Source organism: Chaetura pelagica, unplaced genomic scaffold (genome assembly GCF_000747805.2).
Source record: "Chaetura pelagica isolate M959 unplaced genomic scaffold, ChaPel_1.0 scaffold344, whole genome shotgun sequence".
Lineage (NCBI taxonomy): Eukaryota > Metazoa > Chordata > Aves > Apodiformes > Apodidae > Chaetura > Chaetura pelagica.
In genome coordinates this window covers 697,075-723,971 of record NW_009953098.1, presented here as the reverse complement: position 1 = coordinate 723,971, position 26,897 = coordinate 697,075, and the positions used below count along the sequence as shown (strand labels likewise).

The window sequence follows — 26,897 nt, the reverse complement described above, 5'->3', positions numbered from 1 at the left end:
GGCTGTGGGAGCTGAACTGTGGCCCTGCGGGAATGCAGCCCCCTGTGGGGATGCAGCCCCCTGCGGGAATGCAGCCCCCTGCGGGAATGCAGCCCCCTGTGGGAACGCAGACCCCCCTGCGGGAATGCAGACCCCACTGTGGGAACGCAGACCCCTGCGGGAATGCAAACAAAGCAGTTTATTTCTTCATCTTTTAGCCCCCTAGCGTGAAAGTCCAGAATAAAGTGGAAAATAGTGATCCTAAGGGTAAAAGTTATTGGTATCTTAGTGATGCTGAGGTTTTTGCTGTTTGTTTTTTTTTTTTTTTCTATAATTGTATCTTTTAGCCCCCTAGCGTGAAAGTCCAGAATAAAGTGGAAAATAGTGATCCTAAGGGTAAAAGTTATTGGTATCTTAGTGATGCTGAGGTTTTTGCTGTTGTTTTTTTTTTAGTAGTGTCTAATTGTGATTTCAAGTTAAAATAGAGCAGTGATGCATTAAGAGTTTGGTGCTGGGTCAGAGGAGAGCTCCTTACTCTGTAAGTGGATTCCAGTGATAGCAGATACCTGGGGAAGAAGAAAACAAGCAAGCATGTTGTTTTAACTGCTTGATAAACTCAGAACATATTATTACAGTGGGAAGTACTCATTTTCATATGTTATAAAAGTGAATTCGGTTGTTTTTTATAATGTTTTTAGTTTTAGGGGTTTTTTTCCCTTCTATGAATTTCTCCTAGAGCAGTACTTTAGTGTCTGCTTTAAAAGGCCTTTTCAAAACCCAAGTAGAATGAGAAGTACACAAATCTGGAATAAACCCAAGATCAGATGAGATACTGTCCAGCCTATTCCTCCAAAATTATATTTTGAAGAGGGATTTAACTCCTCCTAGTGATTGTCATCTAATGAAGTCCCAGATTAGTTGACAAGGAACAAGATAGGTCAGCGAGTGTCGCAGCAGAAAATATGCTTAGTGGTGAAATACAGGAGCATAAAACTGATCTTCAGTTCTTCCTGAATCAATTTGGCTAAATTATTTCTCCTTTTGTTAGTAATCTGATCTCTTCAATAAAAGGGGTCACAAAATGTCTCCTAGTTAGGCAAGAGAGTGTTTGTGGACAAGATTTGTCATGGAAACTAGGATTTGAAGTGATGGAAAGTGCAGCCCTTTAAGGTGGTTTGTTAAAGGAGCTTAATGCCTTTATGTAGGATTGCAGCATCTTTTTAACAAGAGCTAATAGCAGAAATGTCCTGATGTAGGTATTTCAAATAATTCAACTACTTAGGTTGTTTTTGGTAGGCAAAAGAGGTGAAGCCTTAAGATAGGTATGTTTTCAAACCTGATCTAATTCTTACAGCTTTTTTCCAATCCCTTCAAATATCTGTTTAAAATGTACATAATGTATTTTGAAACCTGCCACTGAATCAGTTGTATTTTGGACATGGTCATGGTCTGTTGCACAAATTTTGTATCCATGAGTGTTTGTGAGAGAGTGTCATAGATAAAGCTTCATGGATATGGTGAGTGAGGTCATGATGTGCTATGTTTGGGAAACAAATTGATACTGAAATATCCTAATCAATATTTCTAATGTGACAGTTTAGAAGTATGTTTCAGTGTTTCTGAAGTTCGCTGATTCACTTAAAGGTGTTGCTGCTGAGCACCATTTCAAATTGGAGCTGAAGGCACTGATGGATGAAGGGACATATAGGCTACTGCTCAGATGATTGATTAGTTTGTTTTAGTTTCAGGTCCTGTCAGCCTTGGATTTACACAGTCATGTTCTTTTTTACCTTGCTTCATCTTAGAAACACTCTCCTATTTTCCGAGTATGTGAAATAGATTAGAAATATACTTACTAAAATATACTTGTGAGAAAACTATGTGCTTCCTGCCACCTGCTTATAATTCTTCCCTGGGGGATCATGTAGCAGTTTCATGGCAAACTCACACCATTGACTCCAACATGAAAGGAAGTTGTGCAAACGTGGACAGGTCATTACTGTAATACACATGGAAATTAGTTCCTTTTTCAATAGTCAGTTTCAATGTGTCCCAAATCCAGGAGAAAAGAACATCTAATGGCTTTCTCTTACTCAGGTGGAAGAGGATGCAATAAGCTTGTGGAACTGGGCTGTGACCAAACACATGAGTTCTGTTGTCAGTGATGAGCAGAGAGCTAAATGTACGTATGTGTTTTGTACCTTCCTGCTTTCTGTGGGCTGTAGCATGAAAAGGAAAAACTCTGCTGACAGGTGGATGTGTAGTGCTGTACATTTGTTTGGATCTTTGCAGATAGCATGTAGACAGAGGGAAATAACAGCTGGGTTTGTATAAACAGTTTGGGAAGGAGCAACCTGATGTTTTACTAATCTCCTTGTGACATGGAATCAACATAGGCATTCTTATCACTCTATGCCAGAGCATCAGTAAAGAGGTGATGTGACCAAGGCAACTGTAATTTCCCTTACAATGCTATGGTTTTGATCTAAACATATATGGAAATAACATATATTTACATTTTAGACTGTTGGTCACTTAATTTGTATGAAGGGAGAGTGCTTTGCTTTAATGTGTCTCATCAATGTTTGCATACAGAAAGCCTCTAAGTGCTCTTTTTACTTCCCTGCTTGAGCCATGTACACAACTGTTGGGTTTGCTTGGAGCCAGGAGCAGGGCTGGGGGAGAGCAGAAGTGAGCTTTTGATCTTTTCAGCCAGCCTGCTCTTCATGTGGTTCTCCAGGAACCTGGAGAATGGCCTACATCTTTGTCTTGAGGGTTTGTAGTCAAAATTATGTATAATCTGCATCATTTAAATTATATCAGGTAAAGGGAAAAGGGTAAGTTTACACTAAATAAATAGTAATTGTGGAGTGTAATGTTCTCAGATCTTGTATCACAGCTGAAGGGCCAGGGAGAGGCTATTTTAAATGCTTTAAGTGGTGTGTTTTCCATCCCAGATGTATAAGGAAGGCCTGAAAATATTTTTGCTTTTTACTTTGAAAATGTAAAGGTTATTAAACTTCATTTCCCTATTTTGCTGAAGGCCGTTTTGAGGCTCTCAAGACATGTTACTGTAAGCACTTGCAAAGCAATTAAGTCTTTGAATACCAAGTATTTAACTCTCTCTAAAGTGCTTAATAGGTATTTTTATGAGAATATATATATATATTTCTTACTGCCTAAAACAACTTGGCTGAAATTGAGACTGCTTTGACTCCTGAAACTTTAACATTTTTCTTTCTCATCATTTAAAATGGCAAGCAGTCTGTCAGATATGGCAGGCCCTGACTTTCTTAAACAAAAACAAAAAAGAGAGAAAGAGAAACCAGGGGTTCTGAATGTCTGCATTGTCATCTTGCAGTGCGGTTTGCTGCTTGCAGACTGGTGTGTCTTTGTGAAGGCAGTGACCCTCCAGAGGGAACTATTCGCAGGCAGATTTTGGTAAGGCTGATGGTAGATGAGCACTGAAGTACAGCTGGTCACCCAGGGGAACCTACAAACCCTGGTAGGGTTGCTTTGGAAAGGGAATGAAATATGCCTGTAGTTCTGGGGAATATACATAGAATCATAGAATGTTGAAAGTTGGAAGGGACCTTAAAGATCAGATTCCAACTTCCCTGCTATGAGCAGGGACACCTCCCATCAGATCAGGCTGCAAGAAATCTCACTATGATCTTCAAGGTCCCTTCCAACCAGAGTGATTCTGTGCTTCTGTGACCTCCAGGGATGGGGTATCCACCACCTCCTTGGGCAACTTATTCCAGTGCCTTACTACCCTCATGGTGAAGAATTTCTTCCTGATGTCTAACCTAAATCTCCCCTTTTTCAGTTTAAAGCCATTACCCCTTGTCTTATCACTACAAGCCCTTCTAAAAAGCCTCTTCCCAGCTTTCCTGGAGCCCCTTCAGGCACTGAAAGGTGCTCTAGGGTCTCCCTGGAAGCTTCTCTTCTCCAGGCTGAACACCTGAACTCTCTCTGCCTGTCTCCAGAGCAGAGGTGCTGAAGGGGGGAACTGTGTTATCACAGGTACACTTCTGAGCCAGGGCAGTTTGGAGTTTCTGGACAGTGAGATTAGCACCACATCTTTGTCATGTGGTAAAATGTTACATGACCAGCATATTAATTTATTTTGGTATTGTCTAGTAGGGCACTATAAGCCTCACACTTCATCTGAGTGTTGAGGACTTCATTCAGACAGGATTGTCTGAAATTGAAGAGTTGAAATACCCCTCTCTTACAATAGAGACGTGGATCAGTGAGATGAGATCCTTTCTTGAAAGTGACTGTATTTTCACAAAGCCCTTGCCATTTCATTCTTCAGATGTCTATGAAAACTGGGAAAGGATGGATAGATATTGGAAAAGCTGATCTTGCCGATGGATTTCTAGAGATTGCTATGACTGTAAGTTCTTTTCCAATTTTAATTTCTTACAAACACACCTATTTGTAAGTGCCATGGTTGATGCCTACACTTTATTTTCCAGAATATAGAAAAACTGTATGCAAAGTTACTTAATGGGAGCGATGGTGAAGCAGATATTTATGTGCACAAAGCTGATGTGGAGAAGAACCTCTTCAAAGTGCTCTCTTATCAGGCTGAATCAGTATGTGTTCTTCCCAGTTTTCCTTATAAGTAACTAGGGTTATAGGGGGGCAACTCTGACCCAGTTATTAGATGTATGAGTGCTTGGCATTGAAAAACTGCTGAAGGATATATTTCCTTAACTTAGATATAAGATAGCAGATCTCATGTTTGCAGTCAGTGTTGCAATCATTTAATGATTTTTAATTTGCCTGATTGATTGCATTCATTTCTGCTGTGGTGTTTCTATCTAGTTTAGATTTGCTGCCCTATGATTTGGCTAGCAGGCTGTTTATAAAACAATCAGTTGCCTTTCTGATTCATAAATATGTCAGTTCCAAAGGTGTCCTGTACCAGACCGAAGAAGAGGGGAGAGGGCTGGTGTGGAGCCTGGGTCCCCTAAACTGCATTTGTGTAATGTGCACAGCAAGACTAGTCACTTTGGAATGCTCATCAGACTGTGTAGTATTTGCAGCTGGGCTGACTGAAGGGGTGTGAAGGTGGATTCATCATGGCTGCATTAGCCAGGAGTCATATCTAACAAGTAGATATAAGCCACATTCAAAGTCTTCTGTAACTTAAAACTGTCATGACTCTGCAAACTTGTGGACATCATCAAAGCTATTCATATTACATGCCATCAGACAGATTTTTCCATGCAAGTACACCCTCTTCCATGACTTTGTAATGCTACTTTCCACATACAAAGGTTTTAAACAGTGGGAGAGTCACTGTAAAATGACAAGATCTGGAAATAGGGAGTTCCACTGACATTTGATGTTTTCTTTAAAGTCTCAATCTCTGGCATTGTACAGTGGGGTAAGAATCATGGTGATAATTAATAAAAAAAGGCCCAGTGCAATGTGAAAAAATGCTAAGGGATTTCTAGGGGATCAACAACACAAGTTAAAGTAATTCAAAGTATGTAATTGAGAAAGTCTGAGTTTTATGAGGGACTCTTGTGCCTGACTGAAGTTTCTGAGTACTTGATTAATACTACAGAGTATTACAGGCATATGGGTGTAACTATGAGGAAGTGTGGTTGCTTGCATTTAGTGATAGCACCACAGGCCTTAGTATCTAGAAAAGGAGTACCATCTCCAAAATTCTCAAGAGCTTCCCTAAACAGGCCAAAGCAGTGGCCAAAATTTTTAATTTGATCATGGAGACAAAAGAGGACCTTAACTTATTGGAGATTTACTGTTGATCTTAAGATCTGAACGAGCTTGTCCCACGTGTCTGGCCTTTTCATACTGCCTAAGGACTCTAGTTTTTTTCTGGAAGTCTTTATCAGATATCTAATCCCAAACCTAGCTTTACTGAGTCCAAAAATCCCAAGTCCTATTTTAGAGAATCAGTCTTTTAATGAATTTCAAAGCCAAGTTCCTCACGAGCAGTTTGTTGGCAAGCTCTCCTGCTTTCTTAGGCCGTTGCTCAAGGGGATTTTCAGAAAGCAGTGATGTGTGTGCAGCGCTGCAGAGATATGTTGATAAGATTACCAAAAGAGGTAAGTGAAATCATCCCTTCTTTATCATTCCAAACTTTGAAAATCTGCTTTCCTCCCTCTCTGTTAAAGGAGGACATATGCCACATTTAAGGCCAGGTTGGACGAGGCTTTATGCAGCCTGGTCTAGTGGGAGGTGTCCCTGCTCATGGCAGGGAGATTGGAGCCTGATGATGTCCCTTTCAACCTTCACCATTCTATGATTCTATATAATATTTTGAAAAGTACTCTGAACTATGCATTGCCTCTGTGGTTGGTTGCTGCTCTGAGATTTTCTTTTAAAAAATTTTGCATCAAAGCAGCAGTTTTTTCTTCCAAGTTCTTTTTTTGTGTGTGTGTGTTTCTCATAGTTCTCATTCAAAATAGAATGTTAACTCTTCCTAAAGAATGAGAGAAAACAAACCAGCAAGCAAGGCAAAAAAAAAAAAGATTCCTAAATTCAATGTGCCACCTGCTCTTCTACAGAACCAGCTGCATTTTACATCTTGATCTTGTATATTGCTTCTCCACTTTGTATCCCTATAAACTTTTGTCTGGAGACAGATGGAACAAGAGAAGCTGTTTTTGAAACATAGGTCTGTTGCTACCCTCAGTACCAAGCTTCACCTTCATGAAGCTATAGAGCTGTGAATGGAGGCTTCTCATTGGCCCAAACTGTGGTTTTTGTAGTTCTTTTGTCAGTGAACAATGTCAAAAAATAACAAGCTAGCACATGCAGACCAGTTCTTTGTTTGCAAAGATAAACATCTAATGTATTTGTATCAGATTAGGCATCCCCACATTTATTTTAAGTAGTTTAGTATTTTCCCAATATTTAGAAAACATTTTGTTCTCTGTGGGACAGGTAGTAGAATTCAAAGGGGTAGATGTGAATTCTGAAAGGGAAATATGGGAAATACAGTTGGGGTTTAATTAGGTGTTTAACCAATTCAACTCCAACCAATTTGAAAATGTTTTTTTGTGATCTGCAGGCCTTGTTCAGTGTGTCTGAGTGACTTAAGTTGCAGGGATCTAGCTTTGATTTTAACCACAAGAGCAGAGTTTCTTCTTGTGAATTGCTGAGATATTTGCGTTACTGTTCCTCATTGAATTTTAAATTAATTTAATGCATTCTGCTTAAGTACCTCCATTAAATATTAAACTTTTCATGAGTGCTGGTTGCAAACCAGGAGCACAGGTGCAGACAAGGAAAAGGTTTCTGATCATGAGAGATACAATTTACTTCTGGTTTAGAGAGTGGTATTTAAACAATGAGAAAAAAGAAAAAAGGTAGTTATTGCTGAGTGACTTTGAAACGTTTGGACCACTAGGTAGTTCTTAACTCTTCAGGCTCCAGAGAGCACTTGCAGGGTATCACCAGGAGATTATGGCATTATGGTAATGTATGGTACCACAGATCAGCTGGAGAGGATTTACAACTTGTGGCTCATCAGTGGTCTATGAATCATAACTGGGAACTCGTGACCTACAGGGTGAAATACCAGAATTCATAGAATCATAGAATGGTCAGGGTTGGAAGGGACCTCTGGAAATCACCTAGTCCAACCCCACTTGTAAAGCAGGTTCACCTAGAGCACCTTGCACACGATGGTGTCCTGGTGGGTTTTGAGTATCTCCAGAGAAGGAGACTCCACAACCTATCTGGGCAGCCTGTTTCAGTGCTGTGTCACTCTCAAAGGACAGAAGTTTTTCCTCACATTCAGATGGATTTTTCCTGTGTTCCAGTTTGTTGCCATTGCTGCTTGTGTTGCTGGGCACCACTGAAAAGAGCCCATCCTCCTGACACCTGCTCCATGCATATTTATAGGCATTGATAATATCCCCTCTCAGTCTTTTCTTCTCCAGGCTAAACAGACCCAGGGCTCTCAGCCTTTCCTTAGAAGAGATGTTCCAGTCCCCTCATCATCCTCACAGCCCTAAGATTGTCCCAAAGGCTGCTTGTTCAGAGAAGTGCCAGGTTTATGGGGCTATTTAGTGTTATGCTTGATTCCTGGAAAACAGTAATTTGCTGAAATAGTATTTTAATTATCCTTTGAAATGTTGCTTTTCCAAGCCTGCAAGTAAATGACTGGGGTGTGCCACAGCATGGCTACAGTGCTATGCTAAACACTTTGCATGAAACCCTCTCAATACACTAAACTTTCTGTTCTTGAAAGAAAACATCCACAAATGAACTGATGAAAAATCAGGGCTTCACATCTGAGAGTGTTTTGATTTTTTTTATATTCATGCATACTGAATCTGTGCTTTTGCTTCTGGATTGCAATGAAATATACAATAAATTAGAAGCAAGATGTGCTACCTCTCTCATTCTTGCCTTAGGATATGAAGTCTGTAGTCACTTGCAAGAAACAATTTATACTTGGAAAGTGTAAGTATACTTCGAAAGGTGCTGCAGAGGCAAAATGGATGCGAATACTGGCAGCCTGTTAGCATATAAAATTACTTTTCTGTCTCTTCTTTGGATGACACATGACAGCTGCAAATAATTTCAAAGGAAAGACAAGTTGTTATGAACAGATACTGCTAGGCTGACTGATAAAGGAGAGAGGAACAGTGCTCTGAATAACCAAGCATTCAAAACCAGTTTTCTCCTAGTGCTTATAATGTAGATGATCCTTTTTTAACCCCAAGGAGACCTACCATGGAAGAGGTAGAGGCCTCTTCACTTAATTATGTTAAACTTTGTTGTAATATTTAAAAATTAAGTTGTAATAGTTTTTTTCCTCTCCAGTTTGAATTTTCATTGTTTACTTTACACATTTCTAGTGCTTTCAGTGTGATTTCTCGAGGAACTATTCTGCCTTAAGTGTTTCAAGAATCCCACTGTTTTGCATGTCCTGGGCTGGCTAATGATGCTTTACTTTCCCACACAATTACCATTCCATTTTAGTCATGTTCAATAACATGTATAAGGTCAGAAGTGATAACAGGGGATATGTCTTTAAAGTGAAATGCATTTTAAAAAACCTGAGACTGGAGTGTCATGGGTCTAATGATGTTTCTGCTAGAACATGATAGAAGCAGGAATATTTTCTTGCAGACCTGTTACCTGTCAATCCTCTGTTACAATTTTGGAGTGGAAACCTATGAATCCAAGAGGTATGAACAGAGCTCCTTCTGGCTCAGGTAATGTGCAAAGGCAAAGAAAATAAAATCCTGCTTTTGAGATGTAAAAACATGGGACAGAGAGTGGGGAGCAAAGGACAGCAGAAGTTTGATTAAAAATGGGAGAAAACAAGATTTTAGCTGAATCAAATTAGTGAGCAGATACTTAGTGCTGTCTTACTCTGATGCCTGATGTCTGCTTTTTACACCTATTTCCATGACATTAGAAGGCAAGTCTTCTTTCCCTGGTTCTTATCAATTCTGTCTCTAACACTTCTTTCAAAGAGAATATTTTTATGAAGAGCCTGTTCCCAGTTCTTGTGCCATTCATAAGTGATAATGAAGGGCTTTTTAGAACTTTGGAAAAGTGTAAATGAATTCATCTGACTGATTTTTAAATGGATTTGTTTTAAATAGTGTTTGAATTTCTCATAAAAGATGTGCTTCACTGTGATCAAGTCCTTGATTGATGGAAGACAAACATTGAGGTGAAAAAAATGAAGAGTTAGAGATGGTTTGGGTAGGATCCAAAGAAGTAATGTTGTACTACTAAGGCAGAAAAAATGTAGGCTATTGGGAAGAGCATCCTCATGCCAAGATCACAGCCCAAGCAGCTCAGGGATTTGTTTTGATTTATTTTTGTTCTTTTTTCAATTAAATAGAAGAAAATGAATGGCAACATGTCAAATTCCAAGTAGTTATGGTCAAATATGTTGTCGAAGAGGATTTGTAGGAATGCTTAGAATTAATTACAGTGGGTGCTTCAGAGATTATTTTATATTTTATTCTTGTGAAACATTAAATACCGAGTCCTGATGACAAAATATGAGGAGAAAATAAACATCTGCAGTGCAAGTAATTATCTGGAGAAAGAGATGTAGCTCCATCTAGTGGGTTAAAATTTCCCTGTACAGAGAATATATTAGATTAGGAAACAGATGCCCAATTATTGGTCTTCTTTCAAACAGTTCTTCATTCACAGTATTTGCAATCAAACCTGGTTTTGTGGAATTACCAGTACATTTTCTTCTGGGTGGCCCTTTGTGCTGTCACTGAACTTGTAGAAAAACAATGGAGAATCATAACTCCCAGGTTACATTTCTGTTTCTGCTGTTGCTTTGCTGTGGTTTTGAGACCAGGTCATGTATAACTTTTATATATTACTTTATTATATGATTTGTGAGAATGAGAACAATTGCTTCTTCAAACCCCTGTGGCTAAAGCTGATAAATCCTTCTGAAATGCTTGAATAGATGTTACAGATACCGGTGCAACAAGTTCAAGAAAGTGATTTGAGTATAATTCTTAATGTGAGGATATAGAAAGAAACCAAATCTTTCTGTTCTCTTTTGAGTACTGAGATTAGTTTGTGTGGTTTATGTAGTTTCTAACTGTTAAAGAAGTGGGAAAGGATAGGAATGTTGCACAAAGCAGAAAAGGGCTGAATTTATCTCTGTCATCTCGTTTAATTCTAACTTTCACTTAACATTCATAGCCAGAGTTATGACATTGGGAAGATGGACATGAAATACTCTATTGGCAAAGAAATGCAGGTAAGAAATAGCAGAATTGCTGTTTACAAATAAGATTATTTTGTTAACCTGGCTCCACTGCATCATCTGCCTTTGCTGTGCCAAGCCTGAGCAGTGATTCCTTGGCCTCCTGTTTACTACTGTCTGCTATGAAGTTTGGTGAAGTTGCAAGTTTAGTTGCTATGAGCATCATTCCGAGAGTTCAGTCACTGATGGGTGCTCTTAAATCACATCTGAATTTACTGTTCCATGGAAATTAAACTGCAGGAAGGCTGAAATAGATCTTGAAAGGCCATCTCTTCTTCCCTTTCCCCTCTTCTTGAAGGCATCACCAGTTACATCTGTGTAATTTCTGATAGGTGTTTATCTGTCTCCTTCATAATTACTCCTTTCACTGCCCACAGTGATATGGAGATGATTTTAATATCTTCCTCTTTATATGAATCATTTATCTATTTTAAGGCCTTTATCTTTTTTTTTTCTCTCAGTAAAGTTTCTTCCTCCTGTTCCTTCAGTTTCTTCATTCTGTTTTTTTCCAGATCTCTGATTTTCCTTGCTACCCTTCTGTTCTCCTCTGAACTGTTTGATTCATGTTCTCTATGAATTGCAAGGCTGGATGTGCTTCAGAATGGGGCAATCACTTTGCATGTCTGATGCCAGACAGGCATTCTTTAACTCAAAGCACTTTTATGTTTCATGACCTTACATTTTAAGTCTCTTGTGTTCATATGCATGTTCATGTGTGGCTATTTTTTTTTCTGCTTTTCAGAATGCATTAAAACTTCAGGTTTGTTTTCCTTTCCAGGCTAAAGTGCTGCGTTTGTTAGCCACAGCCTATTTTGAATGGGATTGCAGTCTGCATGTTGATAAGGCATTGAAAGCCATAAACTTGGCCAATCAGGTAATAATGATTTATTGTATTTATGCTGTGCAGTAGTCAAAACTCCAGCATTTATTAACATCATCATATGGGCCACATGAATGTTATCTTTGACATCAATAGAGGTGTATTTTCTTTGTCTTATGAGTGTTTTCAAACTCATAAATCTGTTTTGTTGTTCCCAGTTTTTTTATAGAGAAATCTTTGCAGGTAGATGTAGAGCTGTCTTGCTGCCTCATATCTATTAATAACGAGGTCCTTTGATAATGATCTGACTAAAATTTCTCTGGCACATGTTCAGGAAAACTGTACAAACAAAATAAACTACAGTATGGTCCACCTGAGGTTTGTAGCAGCTGGCTTTTTATGCACCAGATTTTTGTCTTGCTTTTGGTTATAAGGGGCATGTTCATACAATATCTTGAGTTGCCATCTTACTATCTGTACAAATGTTTGAGCAAGCACCAAGCAGAGCTCAATTCTGAAAGCTGTGTAGCCACATGCTGCATCAGGCTTATTTTAAGCAATTAGTTTAGCCATTGCACTTGACTAACATGACTGTATTTCTTGAGGAAACCTGAAAAATGAGCTGTATAAACATAGGGCTACCTGAAGGAAGTTTATATATGTCCTGGTTTGAGCTCAGATCAGGACAATTTATCTCTAACCAGTCACTGCAATGAGGTCCCTTGCTCTTTCACAAATTTAATTTCCTGCATAAAGGCTCGAGTTAATCTGTCTTTCCAGATTAGTTAGAGTAGCTTAAATTTGAAAAAATTGTATTTGGTTTTGGTTGACTATTTTTTAAACTTCCATTATCTGTTTAATATTAAACAAGCTTTAAGTATAATATCCTGTTTTAAATGAAAGGTCAAGTTCTGTTTTCTACATTATGTTAAAAATTTCAGACAGGTGATTAGGCATCAGATGTGCTCCTGGGATCAGGAGAAAAGGCATTTCAATGATGCAATTAACTTGCTCCTACATTGTCTAAGCCCTTTGCAGTTTTTATTGTATTTACTTTTGCGAAACCTTTTGTGGTGGCAAGTTTTTTTCCAATCAATTTTTTATAATGGATATTTTGACATTGTATGAGGGGATGGAAAACTAGAAGAAAATTTTTATTCTAGAGTCTGAAATGTGCAGTGAAAGCTGTAGAACACAGTCCTCATTATTTCCATTTGCTCTCATAGTTGTTGTCTTCTAAATTTCCTATTATTACAAGCTGCTTTGAATTCTGCTGTTATTAATTCTAGAGTAATCCAGCCAATTCACACATGGAAAAGCAGGAAATGTTCTTGTCATTCAATATTGTTCAGCTTATGTTTAAAACTATTGGAAGTGGGCCACAGCAAAATGAGAATCATGTATCTCTTGATCTCATTGTCCTCATGGTCTTTTGGCAGTATAAGAATAAATAATAAATATGCACATTGCATTTAAAAAGAAAATATTACCAGTTGCTTACTTATTACTTCAGTTGTTAAAATGAAACTGGAGAACAGAGTGGAATGTGTGTGATTGCCTGGTGTTTGTCTGTGTTAGGAATGTTCTGGACTCTCACAGGATCTATATTCTACAAACAGCTGTCCAAGTAATGAGTTGTTTTTCATTGTGCAGGAGAATGTGCATCCAGCAGGGCTTTTTCTGAAAGTTAAAATTCTTCTGAAAAGTGGAGCATCAGATGAAGATATCAGCTCAGGTATCACAGTCTGTATACGTTTCACAAAGAGGTCATGCTACTCCATATCCAAGAAGGTGGCCTGAGCTATAGATAGAAAAAGTAAAGAAGAAAAATCCTTTCTCGTGTGTTTTAGAGGAATCTTCACTTGCTAAATGTTGTTCTGGTTTTGGAGTGTGAGTAGTCAGTGTTCACAGAGGAGTTATGCAGGTGGTAATATAAGTCTGAATTAAGTGTGATTTTTGTTGAAAATTTAATAGGCTGGAAATAGGGAAGGGGCAGACTGAACACAGTGAAAATACAGCAATGCAAAGGTATGTCTTAGACATGTGCCTAAGGTTACTCAAAAAGGGTGAAGGTGGGTTGTCTCTTACCCAGTCAGCATAGGGCTGGATGGTTTGAATGCTGCCAGACTAGCAGAAATGGAAACTCCCCTTCAGATTGCTCCTGGGGAATTTCATCCAGCTTTCAAGTGGACAGTTATTCAAAACTTAGCATTGCAATAGCTGGCTTCTGTCCTGCAGTTGCAGTTGTGAAGCCACAGTGTTGCCTGTCAAAGCACACTGTTTATATTTAGTAGCACTAAGACTCCAGTCAGTTTTTCAGGCAAGCTTATTAATGAGTGGATGCCCTCCTTGTCTTGCATGGCTGGCATGGAAGAGTGTGGTGGTCATGCACTGTAACTTCTCTTTGTTTTGAGTGGAGATTCCTGCTAAGCTTCAGGCATTTGACTAAAATCTTGGATTGTGCACTTGTACACAGGTGCCTTAGGAATGCTTCCTTTAACAATTGCATGTCCCAGTTTGTTCCTTCTTTGATCTCATCCAAGCTACAAATGTATAAATCTTGTCATTAACCATCCAGCACAGTCTAGTAATTTTTAAACTTTGTCTGAAAGGTCTAAAACTGATACCTGCTCATCAGCAACAGTCATTTCAACTGTTGATGCTAAAGGCATTAGACTTGAGTAGTTTCCATTGCAATATGATACCACCACACAGCCTGAGCACTCTGACCTCAGTCTTAAGTGGTTCCTGCTGGATAAGGATGAGACATTTTGATGGAAAGCAGCTTGAGGCAAAAGTTTGTGCTACTAATGCCTCTGCTTTTGCTGCTTAAAGAGACAGAGGGCTAGAATTCCAGGGCTGACAGTCTGTCAGCTTTCTATAGTACTGCATTAATTGTACAGTGAAATAAATGTCAAAGCACAATAGATATTTTTTGTTCTTCCTTTTGTTGTATTGGGATTTGTTTTGTTTTCTCGTAGAAGCTGTAAGAGGTAAATGGTAAATTGAGCAGTTAAGTGCCTAAGTTGATTAAATAATCTCAACTGCTTTGTGTTCTCTCAAGCTGTTGCAGAATTCCTGCACCATGACATATCTTTAGACTTCTGTTTGAATGCTGCTAAAGTGCTGCTGGAGCATGGAAGGTATGGAAACATCACCAAGCGTGGTGAACACAAATATTTGGGCTTTGTAGATCTTCTTCTATAAGCAAAGAACAATTATTATACCATGATGTTCTATTTTAAATAAAAACTCACAGAGGTAAACAGCTTTGAGAGGTAGGCTGTCTTTTCTACAGCAAGGTGATAGAGATTGTGGCAGAAACAGAACAGGGTGTGAAATAACGTTGGGTGGCAATTTGCAGTGCTGTAGCTTTGCTTTGGAATGATTAAGATTTTTCCCTGTGGATTTTTAATATTTATCTGGAATAATATATATATGAGTCTGGATTAATCTGACTGAAATCTTCCTTCCATACTAACTCGCCAAACCTCAGAATGAAAGAGTTTGGAGTTATAGAATAATTCATGTGAAAAACAGTATGAGGAGGAAAAAGACATGCCATTTCACACTGTTGAATGTTCCATCATGTTCCTTATGCTTCTATCTTGCAGTAAATTCTTATCCTTTCAGTATGAGGAGTAAGCTGTCTTATGAATACTATTGAACAAGTGTGTGCTCATAGGAAGTTACTACTGAATAGATGAACTGCAGTGAATTCATACCTTGACTCACTTTGTCAGTGTGATTGTGTGCCAGTAGTATTACTAAGAAGCCTGTGAATACATAATTCTTTAGAATGGGAACTTAACAGCTCTTCTTGTGCAACCTCTTAAAAATGCCTCTGTGTGAATAGGGAATCAGTTGCTTTTGATTTTCTGAAATCTGTTCCTGAGCGATATGAATCTTCACCTGACCTTGGAAAAATTACCCTGCTCCACATCGAGTTCCTGTTGCAGAGTAAGAGGGAGCTGCTTGCAAAGCAAAAGGTTGAAGAAATTATTATAGGTTTGTATCCATTGCTGCTGTTTGCTAAAAGCTGATTTATTTGACTAAAGTTTTGAATGCTGATTTTCACTTTTTTACTTGTTCTTATCTTTACTTCTCTTTGTGTCTGTTCTCCCTCATGGTTCTTTTGCATGGCAGTTCTCAACTTCCATCATGAATGACAGTCATGATAAAGCTCAGGGTGAAATTCACTTGCTAGAACAATTCCTACTCCTTAGTGTGGACTGTGTGGGGCTGACATGTGGGATTAGAAACATTAACCAGATGTTCTGTGTAATGGTCCTACATTGTCCATCTAGCTCATTGTGGTTTTGTTTGTCAGTATGAAAACAGGTTGCAAATCTCTGTTTGAGCAGCTGAGGAAGAGTTTCCTTTTCAGGTCTCTTGCATGTATTGTAGTTTTTTTTGACTGTCAGATCTACTGGAAATCAAACCATATTTTACATAGCATCAAGTTAGGTCCAAGAGACACATTTATCTTTTTCAAGCATGAAAATACTCTCTTACCTGCTGTTGGTTTTTTGTTTGTTTGTTTTTCATTTGGTTTGGTTGTTCTTTTTGTTTTGTTTTCAGAAGCAGGATATGAAACCCTGGCTGCGGGCTGAAATGATTGCTGTGTCAGTGTTTTTTGTTGCAGGCTGTGGGACAGTCTTTCTCAGGTAGTTCTTAGGTGCTTCTCAGTGTGCTTCTTAAAGTTCTTGTAAAGTGATGATTTGCAATATAATTTCAGGTCATTATACTGGGAAACAACTGTTGCCTGAAGCCTTGAATCGGCTGCACATCATCTTGTGGGACAGAGCTGCCAAACATTATGAGGTTTGGGACCAAACATTAGTGTTGTTATTTGTATCACTGAAAATGAAGATCTGCTTTTTCTGACCTCTTTGGTATGTCTTCACTGAAAGGGTTGTCAGGCACTGGAACAGGCTGCCCAGGGAAGTGGTTGAGTCACCATCCCTGGAGGTATTTAAAACCATGTAGGTGTAGTGCTGAGGGACATGGTTTAGTGGTGGATGTGGCAGTGCTGGTTTAAGGGTTGGACTTGATGATCTTGAAGGTCTTTTCCAACCAAAACAATTCTATGATTCTATACCTTCTTATTCTTTCAATATTTGGAGATGAGTTCATGTTCTACTTGTGTATTTCTGTCAACACTTGTTTCTTGATTATATAAAGAAAAACACATGTGCTATTTTATTACTTCTCATCTGTGTAGTCAAGAAGGAATTTTGCTAATGACACAGCTTCCTTCCTCCTCATTTTAAATTAAATTCACTTTCCAAATTGTTACTATATTTGGGAGTAACCTCCTAAGCAGACTGTCATCAAGGTTTACAGTCTAAATGGGATAAAATACTTTTGTCTTTTTCTCTTAGTTTCAGTTACTTAGTATCATGGAGTATTTTTGAAATAATATTTCTGTTTTGTATTTAGTCATAAGAATGTCCTTTCTGGGTCAGGCAAATGACCCATCTACTCTAGTGTCCTGTCTTTGATAGTGGCTGTAGGAATGAGGGAAGAGTAGGAGCAGGTAAAGCACCAGTTCTAATTAATATTACTTATGTTGTGGGACCAATGATTGCTTTTCCGGGGGAAAAGTTACATTACAATATACTAGATTATCTAAATCTTTCATTTCCTATGACCTTTTTATGTTTTTAAATTTGGGAAAACATGCAGCTCAATCACCTAAATATGGATGTGTTTTTTTGTTGTTGTTTGTTTTGTTTGTGGTTTTTTGTTTGTTGTGTTTTGTTTTTTTCAATTTCCCAGGCAAAAAGCTATTCTGAAGCTCTTCAGTGGTACAATTACTCTGTCAGCTTCTACATACCCGGGCAGATAGATCAGAACTTGGCTAAGCTGCGGAGGAACATGGCTTCTTGCTATCTTCATCTGAAACAAGTTGACAAGGTATATAAATAAATAGGTATACATAGGTATAATACTTATTAATTTGCATTGTTTTTATTTTGTAGCTAGGTCATTGGGAGTTAATTTACATCTTTTTTTACTGTCCCTCTTTTGCTTGTAGTGAAGGAACTGTCTTTGTCTGGCATCATCCATCAGAGTGATGTTGTTCATCATTTTAGCTGCTATGTGGACCTTTTCTATCATCAATCATTCTAATGGGGAAAACAGTCCCCAAGTTGTGTGAACATGCCTCAGTATGTTCATTTGCTTCTCAGATTAGAGGTCCTCCTCTCTTCAAGACAGATGAGCCCTGGCAGGAAAAATGTTTGATGTGTCTCACTAGAACTTCCCTCAACAGTGTGTTAGCCCTCACCTCTGCAGAGCTGCACCTGCTTCACCTACCTAGGCCTTCTGGTTTGGGGGTGTGAAACCTCCCCATTCAAAGTGTCAAAAGGGGGTTTCATTTTTCAGCATGCTCAGGGCTTCTCTTGCCTTCTGGTTCTGTAGCTCTAATTTTGAGGAGCTGGCTTTTTCCTCAGTCTGGTCATTGTCAGTCTTTGCTGCCATCCTCTGCTCTGGTCACTTTTCTTTCCAGGGAAGATGTTGTCAAACCAAATTTCATGAGTAATTATATAAATATCATCAATGTAACCATTAACATTTTATGTATCTTTTAATCTCTTCTATTGCAAGTTATATTACTGATTTCAAGATGTCATTGTGCTGATTTCCTTTAATCTCTTTCATGAATAGGCTAAAGAGGCGGTTAAAGAAGCAGAGAGGTGTGATCCAAACAGCATCTTTACTAAATTCAGTGTCTATAAGATTGCAGTGATGGAGAAAGATACTGATAAAGGTAGAACCTGAAAGATCAAGGGTCCACTGCAAGGAGCAGAAATGCTGAATATATTAAATAATACTAAGCATATTTGGGCTGTTCATCTTGAGAAAGACAGGCTGTGTGTTCATGCTGTTAGAGTGAGGATGCTTTTTGCACACAATATGTGAGATGTGGAGTCCATTGTCATAACTGATAATGTCTGGATGGAGCTTCTTGCTAGGAAGTCTCTAATCTCATGGGCAGAAGCTATTGTGGTATTCCACAGTGAGAATCATTGGATATTTCCTGTTTCTGGTATTCCTCTGTATGCATATACAATATAAAGAAAGGATACTAAGCTAAATGAACATTAATGGGACCCTTATTATGTCTCTTAATTTCTCTGGATGAGTAGACCCTGAAGTTATCAAAAAATACATGCATTACTGAGCTGACTTAAAGAATGACATACCTCTGTAGACTCTCTTCTTTCTGATGAGTTCTGCCATTTCATATTTTAATGAGAATCTTAGCTCAAGTCATGAACATTGAGAAATACAGCCTGTACTTAGAGTAACAAGCAGAGCTTATTTTCTGATTAGTTCTGTGCTGATTAATTGCTCTCTATACGTCTTTTAAATGACAGCATAATCTGTTCAGATAATACAGAGTGGGAACCATGGCACAGTGTGAACATAAAAGCAGCAGCACCCTTAGCATAAGCCAAGACGTGGGAGCTTGGAATCATGCCCAGACAATGTATTAGAGAAAGCCTGTCTTTGGTGACAAACAGTTACTTAGCAGAACAAAATTATGCATGTGAGACAGAGTTTCATTTGTATGGCATCCTTGTTTCCTTAGATGAGTAGCTTGGAAAGGCTTTTGGCACCTTTCTAGGAAGAAATGCATCATTGTGGAGAAGTGCTGGTGTGGTCAGGATTTCTTCTCTTGGTTTTTCTTATTAAAAAAAAAAAAAAAAATTACAGCCTTTCATAAGTAATTTCTAGAGCCTCATTAAAATAGTAGAACTTTCCACCCTCCCATTGCTGCTATAAAAGAAATAAATTAATTTCTCTATGTGTATTTCAGCTGTGGAAGCAGTTATTGAAATGGGGAAGCTGGCAGAAAAACTGCCTCAAGATGAAGACAAGCTGAGAATGGATGAAAATACAGGCAATAACCTTCTGAGTTTAGCTGCCCAAATTGCTTTAGAGGTAGAGCAGATAACATTGTCTTTACTTTGCTTTATTGATAGGAGCAGGACAGCTGTAACCTCTGTATTTTGGCCTACTCTATCTCTCTGTATTTCATTCATTTTTAAGTATTCCATGCTTCCATGACCAAGGTCTCACTCCAATGTGTGATGTAACAGAACTTGATTTCACCTATAGAGAAATTGTGGTTTTTAATATTTCTTCAGGAGTATAAAGAATTCAGAGGTATAAATATTGGTATCTGGACATGACATAGTGTATTTCCATAAAATTCCTCTTCGCAAAATGTCTTTCTCTGCCTCTGGGGTTTGATCTCTGGTGTGCTGGGTGGAACCTGTTTACAAGTCAGTGCTGAAAGACTGAAAAGTCACTTGTCCCTCCTGTTTGCCTTTTGGTTGGTGACTCGAGCAGTATCTGAACTGGCTGATTACATTGGCATAACAGAGGCTGTTGGTGGCCTTTTAGGGCTTTCCTCTTGGCACTGTAAGGCATGAAAGCCTTGCCAACCTGCACTGATCCTGTTCTTGCCATCTAGTGCATGGAATTCTCTGATCCCTCCTTTTGGTTTTCCCTTGACTCTGAGACTCTTCTGTGCAGAGTCCTTTGTTCTTTTTCCTCCTAGTAGACTGCATGGAGCTTTGGAATATGCTGTTGCTTTTTTTTATGTTGGTTTTGGTTTTTTTTTTTTTGGTGGTAGCTGAGGTGGGTGCAGTTTATTCAAAACATGTTTTAATTTCTTTTCAGAATGAGCAGCAAGTTGTGGCTGTCAAAGCTTTGGAGTATTTGTCTGAACATTTACAGGACTGCCAACAATTATTTGCAGCTTTAAAGTGAGAATTCAATACATTTACATGGAAAGATCAAGTTTTCTGTTTTCTTTTTTCAAAAAGAATTTGTTATATTGAGGAAGGTGGAAAACAGAGTAGGTGAAATGTGAGTTTGTAGTCTTTTTGATGCTGCAGATGTACCTTAATCCTGAACTCCTAATATCTAAAGATGTTCCAAATCTCTCCCAAGCAAACAGTATTTGTTGCTTTGAATTTTATGATTATGTTGTGATTTGAACAGATGAGCAACAGTGACTTTGATGACCTTGTACCAACATATTTGGTCAAAATTCCAGTTCCATTGCATCCTCTGATGAAGCAGTATCTTTTCATTGAAGATATATTTATTCCAATATTGGCTTAAAGCATTTGCTAAAGTACAATGATTTCCTTACTATTACCTGATTTAATAAAAGTCATACAATATAAGTCAATAGAATAGGAAATGGTATAATCTAAATCTCATTTTGACACTTTCAGTTCTTCTGTGAGTTCCACAGGCTGATAGCATAAGGAAGAAAATTTGGATCCTTTCTGGAAAATTAGGACATAGCACATTGTTGGAAAAATATTTATTGTTTCTTCATGGCTTGTTTGTCTCTCATTTAGATGTTTGGTTCGTATTATGTTGTCAAAGGTCTTGGCAGAAAACGAAGATAAAAGGTGGGTCCATTTGCAAAGCCACTTTGTTATGTTGGATATGTTGTACAAATGGTTACAATATTTTCTTGCTGGGCTTATTTTCTTGCAGACTAATCAGGAATTATTTTTTATGCTAGTAAGAAGTCCACTCAGATCACTTCCCAACTTGACCTAATGACATCACCTAGGAACATCTTTTCCTCACATAACCTTTCCTTTAAATATTTGCTCTTTGCCTTCATCTTTGGTTAATGCTAAGACTGTCAAGTATTTTTGATGGGGACTGTGAGCTAAACATCCTCTTCAACTTTGACACTAGGACATGGCATCTCTCAAAATTTCTGAGGGAGATTTCAGAGTAGCACCTCCCTTGCTGAAGACCAGCCACTTGGCAAAAGGGGTGCTGGCTTTGGAGAACTGTCCTGCTGGATTCTGACTGCCAAGAAGACAGTGCAGTGTCAGGGAGGTTTGGAGTTTCACCTGCAGCCCTAAAAACTGAGAAAAATCTCCTCCTGCACTGCTACAATGGCCTTTGCTGCAGATGAAGAACAGTTTCTGCAGGCCTTCAGTACTCCTTTTGCATCTTCCAATGCTAGAAGTTTCTAATGCCTAAGATACTTGTTAGGGGAAGAATCCATAGTTACAGAGATGTTGTATTCCAACATAATCACATGTCCTGATGTAAGAAAGTTAATAAAACATTTTCTGAAATTTTTTCCTCCTTCTAGAGATGAAGACATCAACTCAATGCTAACTTATTTGACCTTGGGTATGCTTTTGTTTTATTTACATTTTCTGTAGTTCTTCCATCTGTGAACATTTGATGATTGGATTAGGTCCATACCAAACAAATGTTGAGATTCCTTATTTCAGTGCAGGTTCCTTACTTCCCACTGAAATAACTGAAAATTCAAAGTGGAAATTCAACAGTGTTGTGGAGTTGGATCTCAGGTTTTTGCTATTAAAAGTTTGCAGGCTAGTGTTGGAAAAAACAGCCTGTATTTGAGAGCTTCTCTCAGACAAAGGGGCAGTTTCCCTCTTATCCTTCATAAGCCCATGCAAGCAAACAACAGACACTTGGGTACAACCACAGCCCAAGTGGCTTCAAGTGACAGGCTCCTGCTCTGACTGCGTCAGCATGAACAAAGTTAGTATCTTCAGCAGCAGGGCTACCACAAAAGGAAGCAGTTTGGTTTTGTAAACTGAATTAACAGCTTAACTTTCTGTTGGCCATTATTAAATGCCAATGGTGGTCTTTGCTGTTGTAGCTGTTTAAAAGGGAGCATTTTATAAATTAAGTTAATGCAGTTGGGGTTTTTTGCCCTTAAACTCTTAGACTGTGCCCTTTTGAGGGGCTTAGACAAAGACTCTGCAAAGAGTAATTGCTCCCAAGACTAGAGAGGCTTGTAAGAATTGGTTCCCACTTTTAAGTTGTGCTGTCCTTTGAAAAATAATTGTCTTGTTTGTATTGGAAAAGGTGCAGGAGTTTTACAGAGGACTTTTCTCCATCAAAAGAAATGCTTATTTTCACTAGATGTGTTTTTTTTTACCCTTCTCTTCCTATGTTGGACAAGAAATGTAATGAGATTGTAGAACTTTATCTACACTAGCCATTCTTCCTGTGGTTAGAAGAGAATGAAGACTAGAATTAAATAAATTAAAAGTTCTTTGAATAAAAGCCTCAAACCTGTTATTAGATTTAAACACCCTGAACTTCTTGTGAAATTGAGTAAAACTCTGCATTAGATTTCAGTGTCAGTAAACTCTGAAGAGGCAGTGCTTGTTGACAGCCTTATATGTCTTATCTAAAATGCTCTGAGGCACTTTTGATATTTTTTATAAATGTCTCTGGTCAAGCATGTTAGATTTAAGCTGTGAGAACAACTCTTCATCAGGAATTAAATGGGAGTTTTGGATACCTCTGTTTTGTAGTGTAGTTATTAGACTTGGAAACATTTTGATTCTGTTCAGAAGGTGTTACTTATGTATTGAACAACATGTTTTCTGCAGCTCACAAGAGACTTGCTGAGTCTTTCACAGAAGAAAAGTTTACAGGGGACATAAGGATCCTTGAAGCTCACTGGTTTAGAAAAGTTGGTAGGTTGCACTCTCAGCATCTAAACTGAATCTCCTCTATCTCCACTTAGGCCTTAAGGAAGAAAAGTGTTTAAAAATGTGGTAGATTTGTACAACTTGTCACCTTTGGAAGTTGCTGCCTTAACTGGTCTTCAAGTTCTCCTGCTGCATTTTCTGTCTTCTGAAACTGATATGGCTCATGTTTTAAATTAGTTATCAAGACAAATACACAAGGTGTATTTGACTGGTGGGATTCCCTTCACCACAGAAAATGTTCTAAGTGTCCATGATTCAACTCTTAAAAGTTCACTATTTTTCTCTTAGTCCTTCACTACCAAGTCAGTGCATTTGCTGTCTGGAAATAAAAATATAAGCATAGGGTAACAGACTGAAATGATTTTTCAGATCTTTACTTCTGCCAAAGCATGCAGGAGAGAGAACAGCTGAAATCAAGATATCTGCCATGATGAGCTTTTGCATCCTCAGTGCAGCCATGCTCCAATAAAGGACAGCAGAGGAGGGACAAAAGCAGAGGACAAACATGGGAACATGAGTGAATGGACTCTCTGGTGACCATGACCTCTCCAAGGCTGCATTCTCACTCAGAACAAACAATTCACAGACTACCAAAAAAACGTGTCCTAGGGAATCAATTAACATGAAAGTTAGAATCTGCAAAGTCAATGGAGAATCTAAACATTTAATTGGGCCAGATTCTCATACATAAATAATTTAATTGTCTTTAGATGGCTCACCCATTTACTAATCAGAATTGTCTGTTTAATTGCCATTTACCCCTGCTGGGGGGTAAGAAAAAACTTATTTGTGCTCTTGTGGGTAGGCTACGTGGTGGAATGGATACTTGGTTATGATGAAATGATTAAGATTGGAAAGTATGAATAAGCTATTTTATCAAATCACTAATAATGGTATTTCTTTTTGCTGTTAAGTGAGCTGTTGTTGATATTTTGATGAAGAAATTGAATTGTAGAATGTGAACTATTACAGGAGATTAGATGGTCACACCTGTAATGTTAAAGATTTTTATTCTAGTCTCCATTCTTTATGTCTTTATCAGCTTGGAATTTAGCTGTGCAGTTCAGAGGCTGCCCTAAAAACATGAGGGATTTTTTTCTACTGTCTTTCAAGGTATGTGCTCTTGCTAACAGTGTCTCTGATTGAGGAATATTGTCATCTGTCTAGTTCTGTTAGAAGTTACATCCAAGGGAATCTCCTTGTAGACATGCTTGTATGCTCTGGAGATGGAGTGCTTTTGTTAGGAGTTTGTGATACAAAATGTAAGCATTGTTGTCATACTTCACATTCTGTTGCTTAAAAGTGTCCTACATTTAAATGAGAACTTTCTAAAATAAATGGATTCTGATGCCTGGAAACTGTCATTAATACAAACTTGTTAAGGGCTCGAGTCCTAATCTCTGTGCAGAAATTCTGCCAACACTGTCAGTTTTTTGTGAGTTTGTACAGAGGTGACTCCAATGCTGCTTTACACTTCAGATTTAAAGAATCTTGTGTAATTGTACAAGAAAAATTGCAAATATCAACTGTCCATGACTGATTACTAAAAGTGTAGACTCAGCAATCAAATTGCTTTCCATGGTCAGAGTTCTCACTACCTGCTCCTGTTCTTGGTGGCAGTTGTCCCAGTTTTGTCCTTCTGACAAGGCTGTTTTACTGGCTCAGAAGACGTGCCTGTTGATGGCAGCTGCAGTTGATCTGGAAATGGGGAGACAACAAGTGTCACCTTCTGAACAGGTAGGGCATTGCTCTCTGAACTGGTTCTGGATGTGCCAGTGAAGCGTTTTTTTCCTTTGGATTTTGAAGTCGTCATTTCGCTCAGAACAGGAAATTGAGAATGGAAACTGGAGAACCTTTCATAGTTAATTAAAATCAATGCACCTCGTGCTTTCCAGACAATTGTAAAGATTTGATTTCTGCAGTTAGTTGTTGACTTCAGTGGATTTGAACAGATCAGCAAAGGGTCATGGCAGAACCTTCTGGAAGGATTTCAGTCTACCTCATATATTCTGTAAGGAGTCTGCTGCTAAACATTGCTTGGTCAGGCAGATAGTTACTGCATCTTTAGGATTCTGCCTGCTGAAAGTAGATACCAGTATGGTTGTGATAAAGCTCACTTCTTGTTGTTTTCTCTTTTTTTTTTCTACACACATCCTTTTTTTTTGGGAGTGTTTTACTTCCTGTGGTGAGAAGATTACAGAAAACGTGCAGTGGTTATGAAGGAAGTGCAGGGGTGTGTACAGGTGTGTGCTGTACAGTGGCCTTTGGAGGAGCTGACTTTTGTGGAGAGCAATGCACAGAGATTTGTGTTGTGGGATTTAGTGGTTTGTCAGCCTCAGCAGCACTATTTTATGCTTGGGAGCTAAAATAAATGTCCCATAGGAGACCATATGGTTGTTTTCTGGACCAGTGGAATGTTCAGTGTGAAGAGGCTTTGTCTGAGCTGTGGAGGTTATTGAAAAAGAGAGGAAAAATCCCCAAGAAACAGTAACTGCTGTAGTAGATACACTAATTAGCCTGTTTCTTGATTTATTTTATAGTTAGGTGTAAAGATCCTGTTAGATGTGACAAGCATATTCCTTTCACTTCTGAAACTATGACAGAAAAATAACCTCTTGAATTTTGTTAAACAGACAGAGCTTTTCACTCAGGCCCTTCAGCATCTCCAGACATGCAAGGAGATATGGAAGGTTCTGAAATTAACAGGTAAGATACAAAGTGTGTCTGTTCAGCACATTAACTCTTAGACTTAGTCCTTGTATTTGTGAAAAGTACAGGGCATATGGAGTTGCTGTCTTAGCTGAAGAGTGTTGAGGCAGATCCATGGCAGCATGATGCAAGACTTGGCAAAGCCAACTACTGGGTTTTTTTTGTATGTCATTGCAGGCTTTTTATTTTCCAGATGCTGAGAAGTATGGAACAATCTTTCCTAGTGATGTTGGGTTGACTGTTCTGTGGTACATGTTAAGAACCTCCAAGGTTTTTGCTCTAGAGTGGAGTAGTTCTTGCACTGCTTTAATAGTGCTACTAAATTCTTCCCATTTCAGAATACAGAAAGTCTTGCTACCAGTACCTTGAAGTGCCCAAACTGATCCTTTGTTCCTGACTATTCCATGTCAATTTAGATCAGGTATTACTGGAGGTGGGTCTGACAGCTGAGATGCTGAGTGATTCTCAGCCCATGCTTCACGTTTTTAGTAGTATATTGGTAGAAAAGTTCCATTAGGCATTTCTTGTCTGGCTTGTGGTCTGGTTTGTTTTCAGTTATATGTTTGGGACACAATGGAGTTTCCATTCTAAGAAGCATTGACATTTAACCTTTGTCAAGAAAGCTACTTGCTGTTTCTTTCCCCCGACCTAAAATTAATTAAAGGTTCATTATATGGCCTGGATTTGGGATTATTTTTTGCCCTTTTGCACCGATGGCAAGGTAACTCAGGAAGACTTCCTCTCTTTTAGTTTTCTATCCTTAAAATCTGAAGGGGTTGATTATCCTAGGACAGGGACATACTGGAATTTCTCCTGCAGAAATTTGTGGAATGGTAACCTGGGGCATCCTTCAGTTCTTCACTAGATCTTGGCCAACATGTGGTGACAAGTCTGTTGCCCTGGAGGAAGCTGAGAATGTTTTTTAGGTGTAAAAACAAAGGTCTTTGTGATAGTTCAGTAAAGGATTGTTTGGCATTTGTATCAGGTTTGCATCTTCCTAGCAGTTCTGTTCTCCCCCCATTCTTCTGTATTTCAGGATTTCCTGAGGGCTTTTCTACCAGAAAGGGGATGAGTCCTATAGAAAAAGGGGAAGCTGATTCTT

The 26,897-nt window shown here is 38.5% G+C and overlaps 2 protein-coding genes across 2 annotated transcripts in view; one reads left to right on the top strand and one right to left on the bottom strand.

Annotated features, from left to right (window-relative positions):
• The window catches only part of LOC104388316 (nuclear cap-binding protein subunit 2), a 5,430-nt gene extending 3,498 nt beyond the window's left edge, over window positions 1-1,932 (bottom strand). Inside the window, exons 1-2 of the mRNA XM_009997177.1 lie at window positions 1,928-1,932; window positions 515-545 (exon numbers count right to left, since the gene is read on the bottom strand). Coding sequence (XP_009995479.1) covers window positions 515-545; window positions 1,928-1,932 — 36 coding nt within the window. The remainder of the gene's footprint in view (window positions 1-514; window positions 546-1,927) is intronic.
• Window positions 1,933-1,989: 57 nt separating this feature from the next.
• TEX11 (testis expressed 11) overlaps window positions 1,990-26,897 on the top strand; it is a 30,259-nt gene continuing 5,351 nt past the window's right edge. The window contains 22 exon segments of the mRNA XM_009997175.1: window positions 1,990-2,161; window positions 3,341-3,420; window positions 4,301-4,381; window positions 4,464-4,583; window positions 5,988-6,068; window positions 9,109-9,194; window positions 10,669-10,726; window positions 11,511-11,606; window positions 13,206-13,287; window positions 14,617-14,695; window positions 15,409-15,560; window positions 16,291-16,376; window positions 17,334-17,471; window positions 18,225-18,327; window positions 19,381-19,505; window positions 20,250-20,335; window positions 20,942-20,995; window positions 21,703-21,743; window positions 22,985-23,071; window positions 24,129-24,199; window positions 24,707-24,823; window positions 25,720-25,792. Coding sequence (XP_009995477.1) covers window positions 1,990-2,161; window positions 3,341-3,420; window positions 4,301-4,381; window positions 4,464-4,583; window positions 5,988-6,068; window positions 9,109-9,194; window positions 10,669-10,726; window positions 11,511-11,606; window positions 13,206-13,287; window positions 14,617-14,695; window positions 15,409-15,560; window positions 16,291-16,376; window positions 17,334-17,471; window positions 18,225-18,327; window positions 19,381-19,505; window positions 20,250-20,335; window positions 20,942-20,995; window positions 21,703-21,743; window positions 22,985-23,071; window positions 24,129-24,199; window positions 24,707-24,823; window positions 25,720-25,792 — 2,068 coding nt within the window.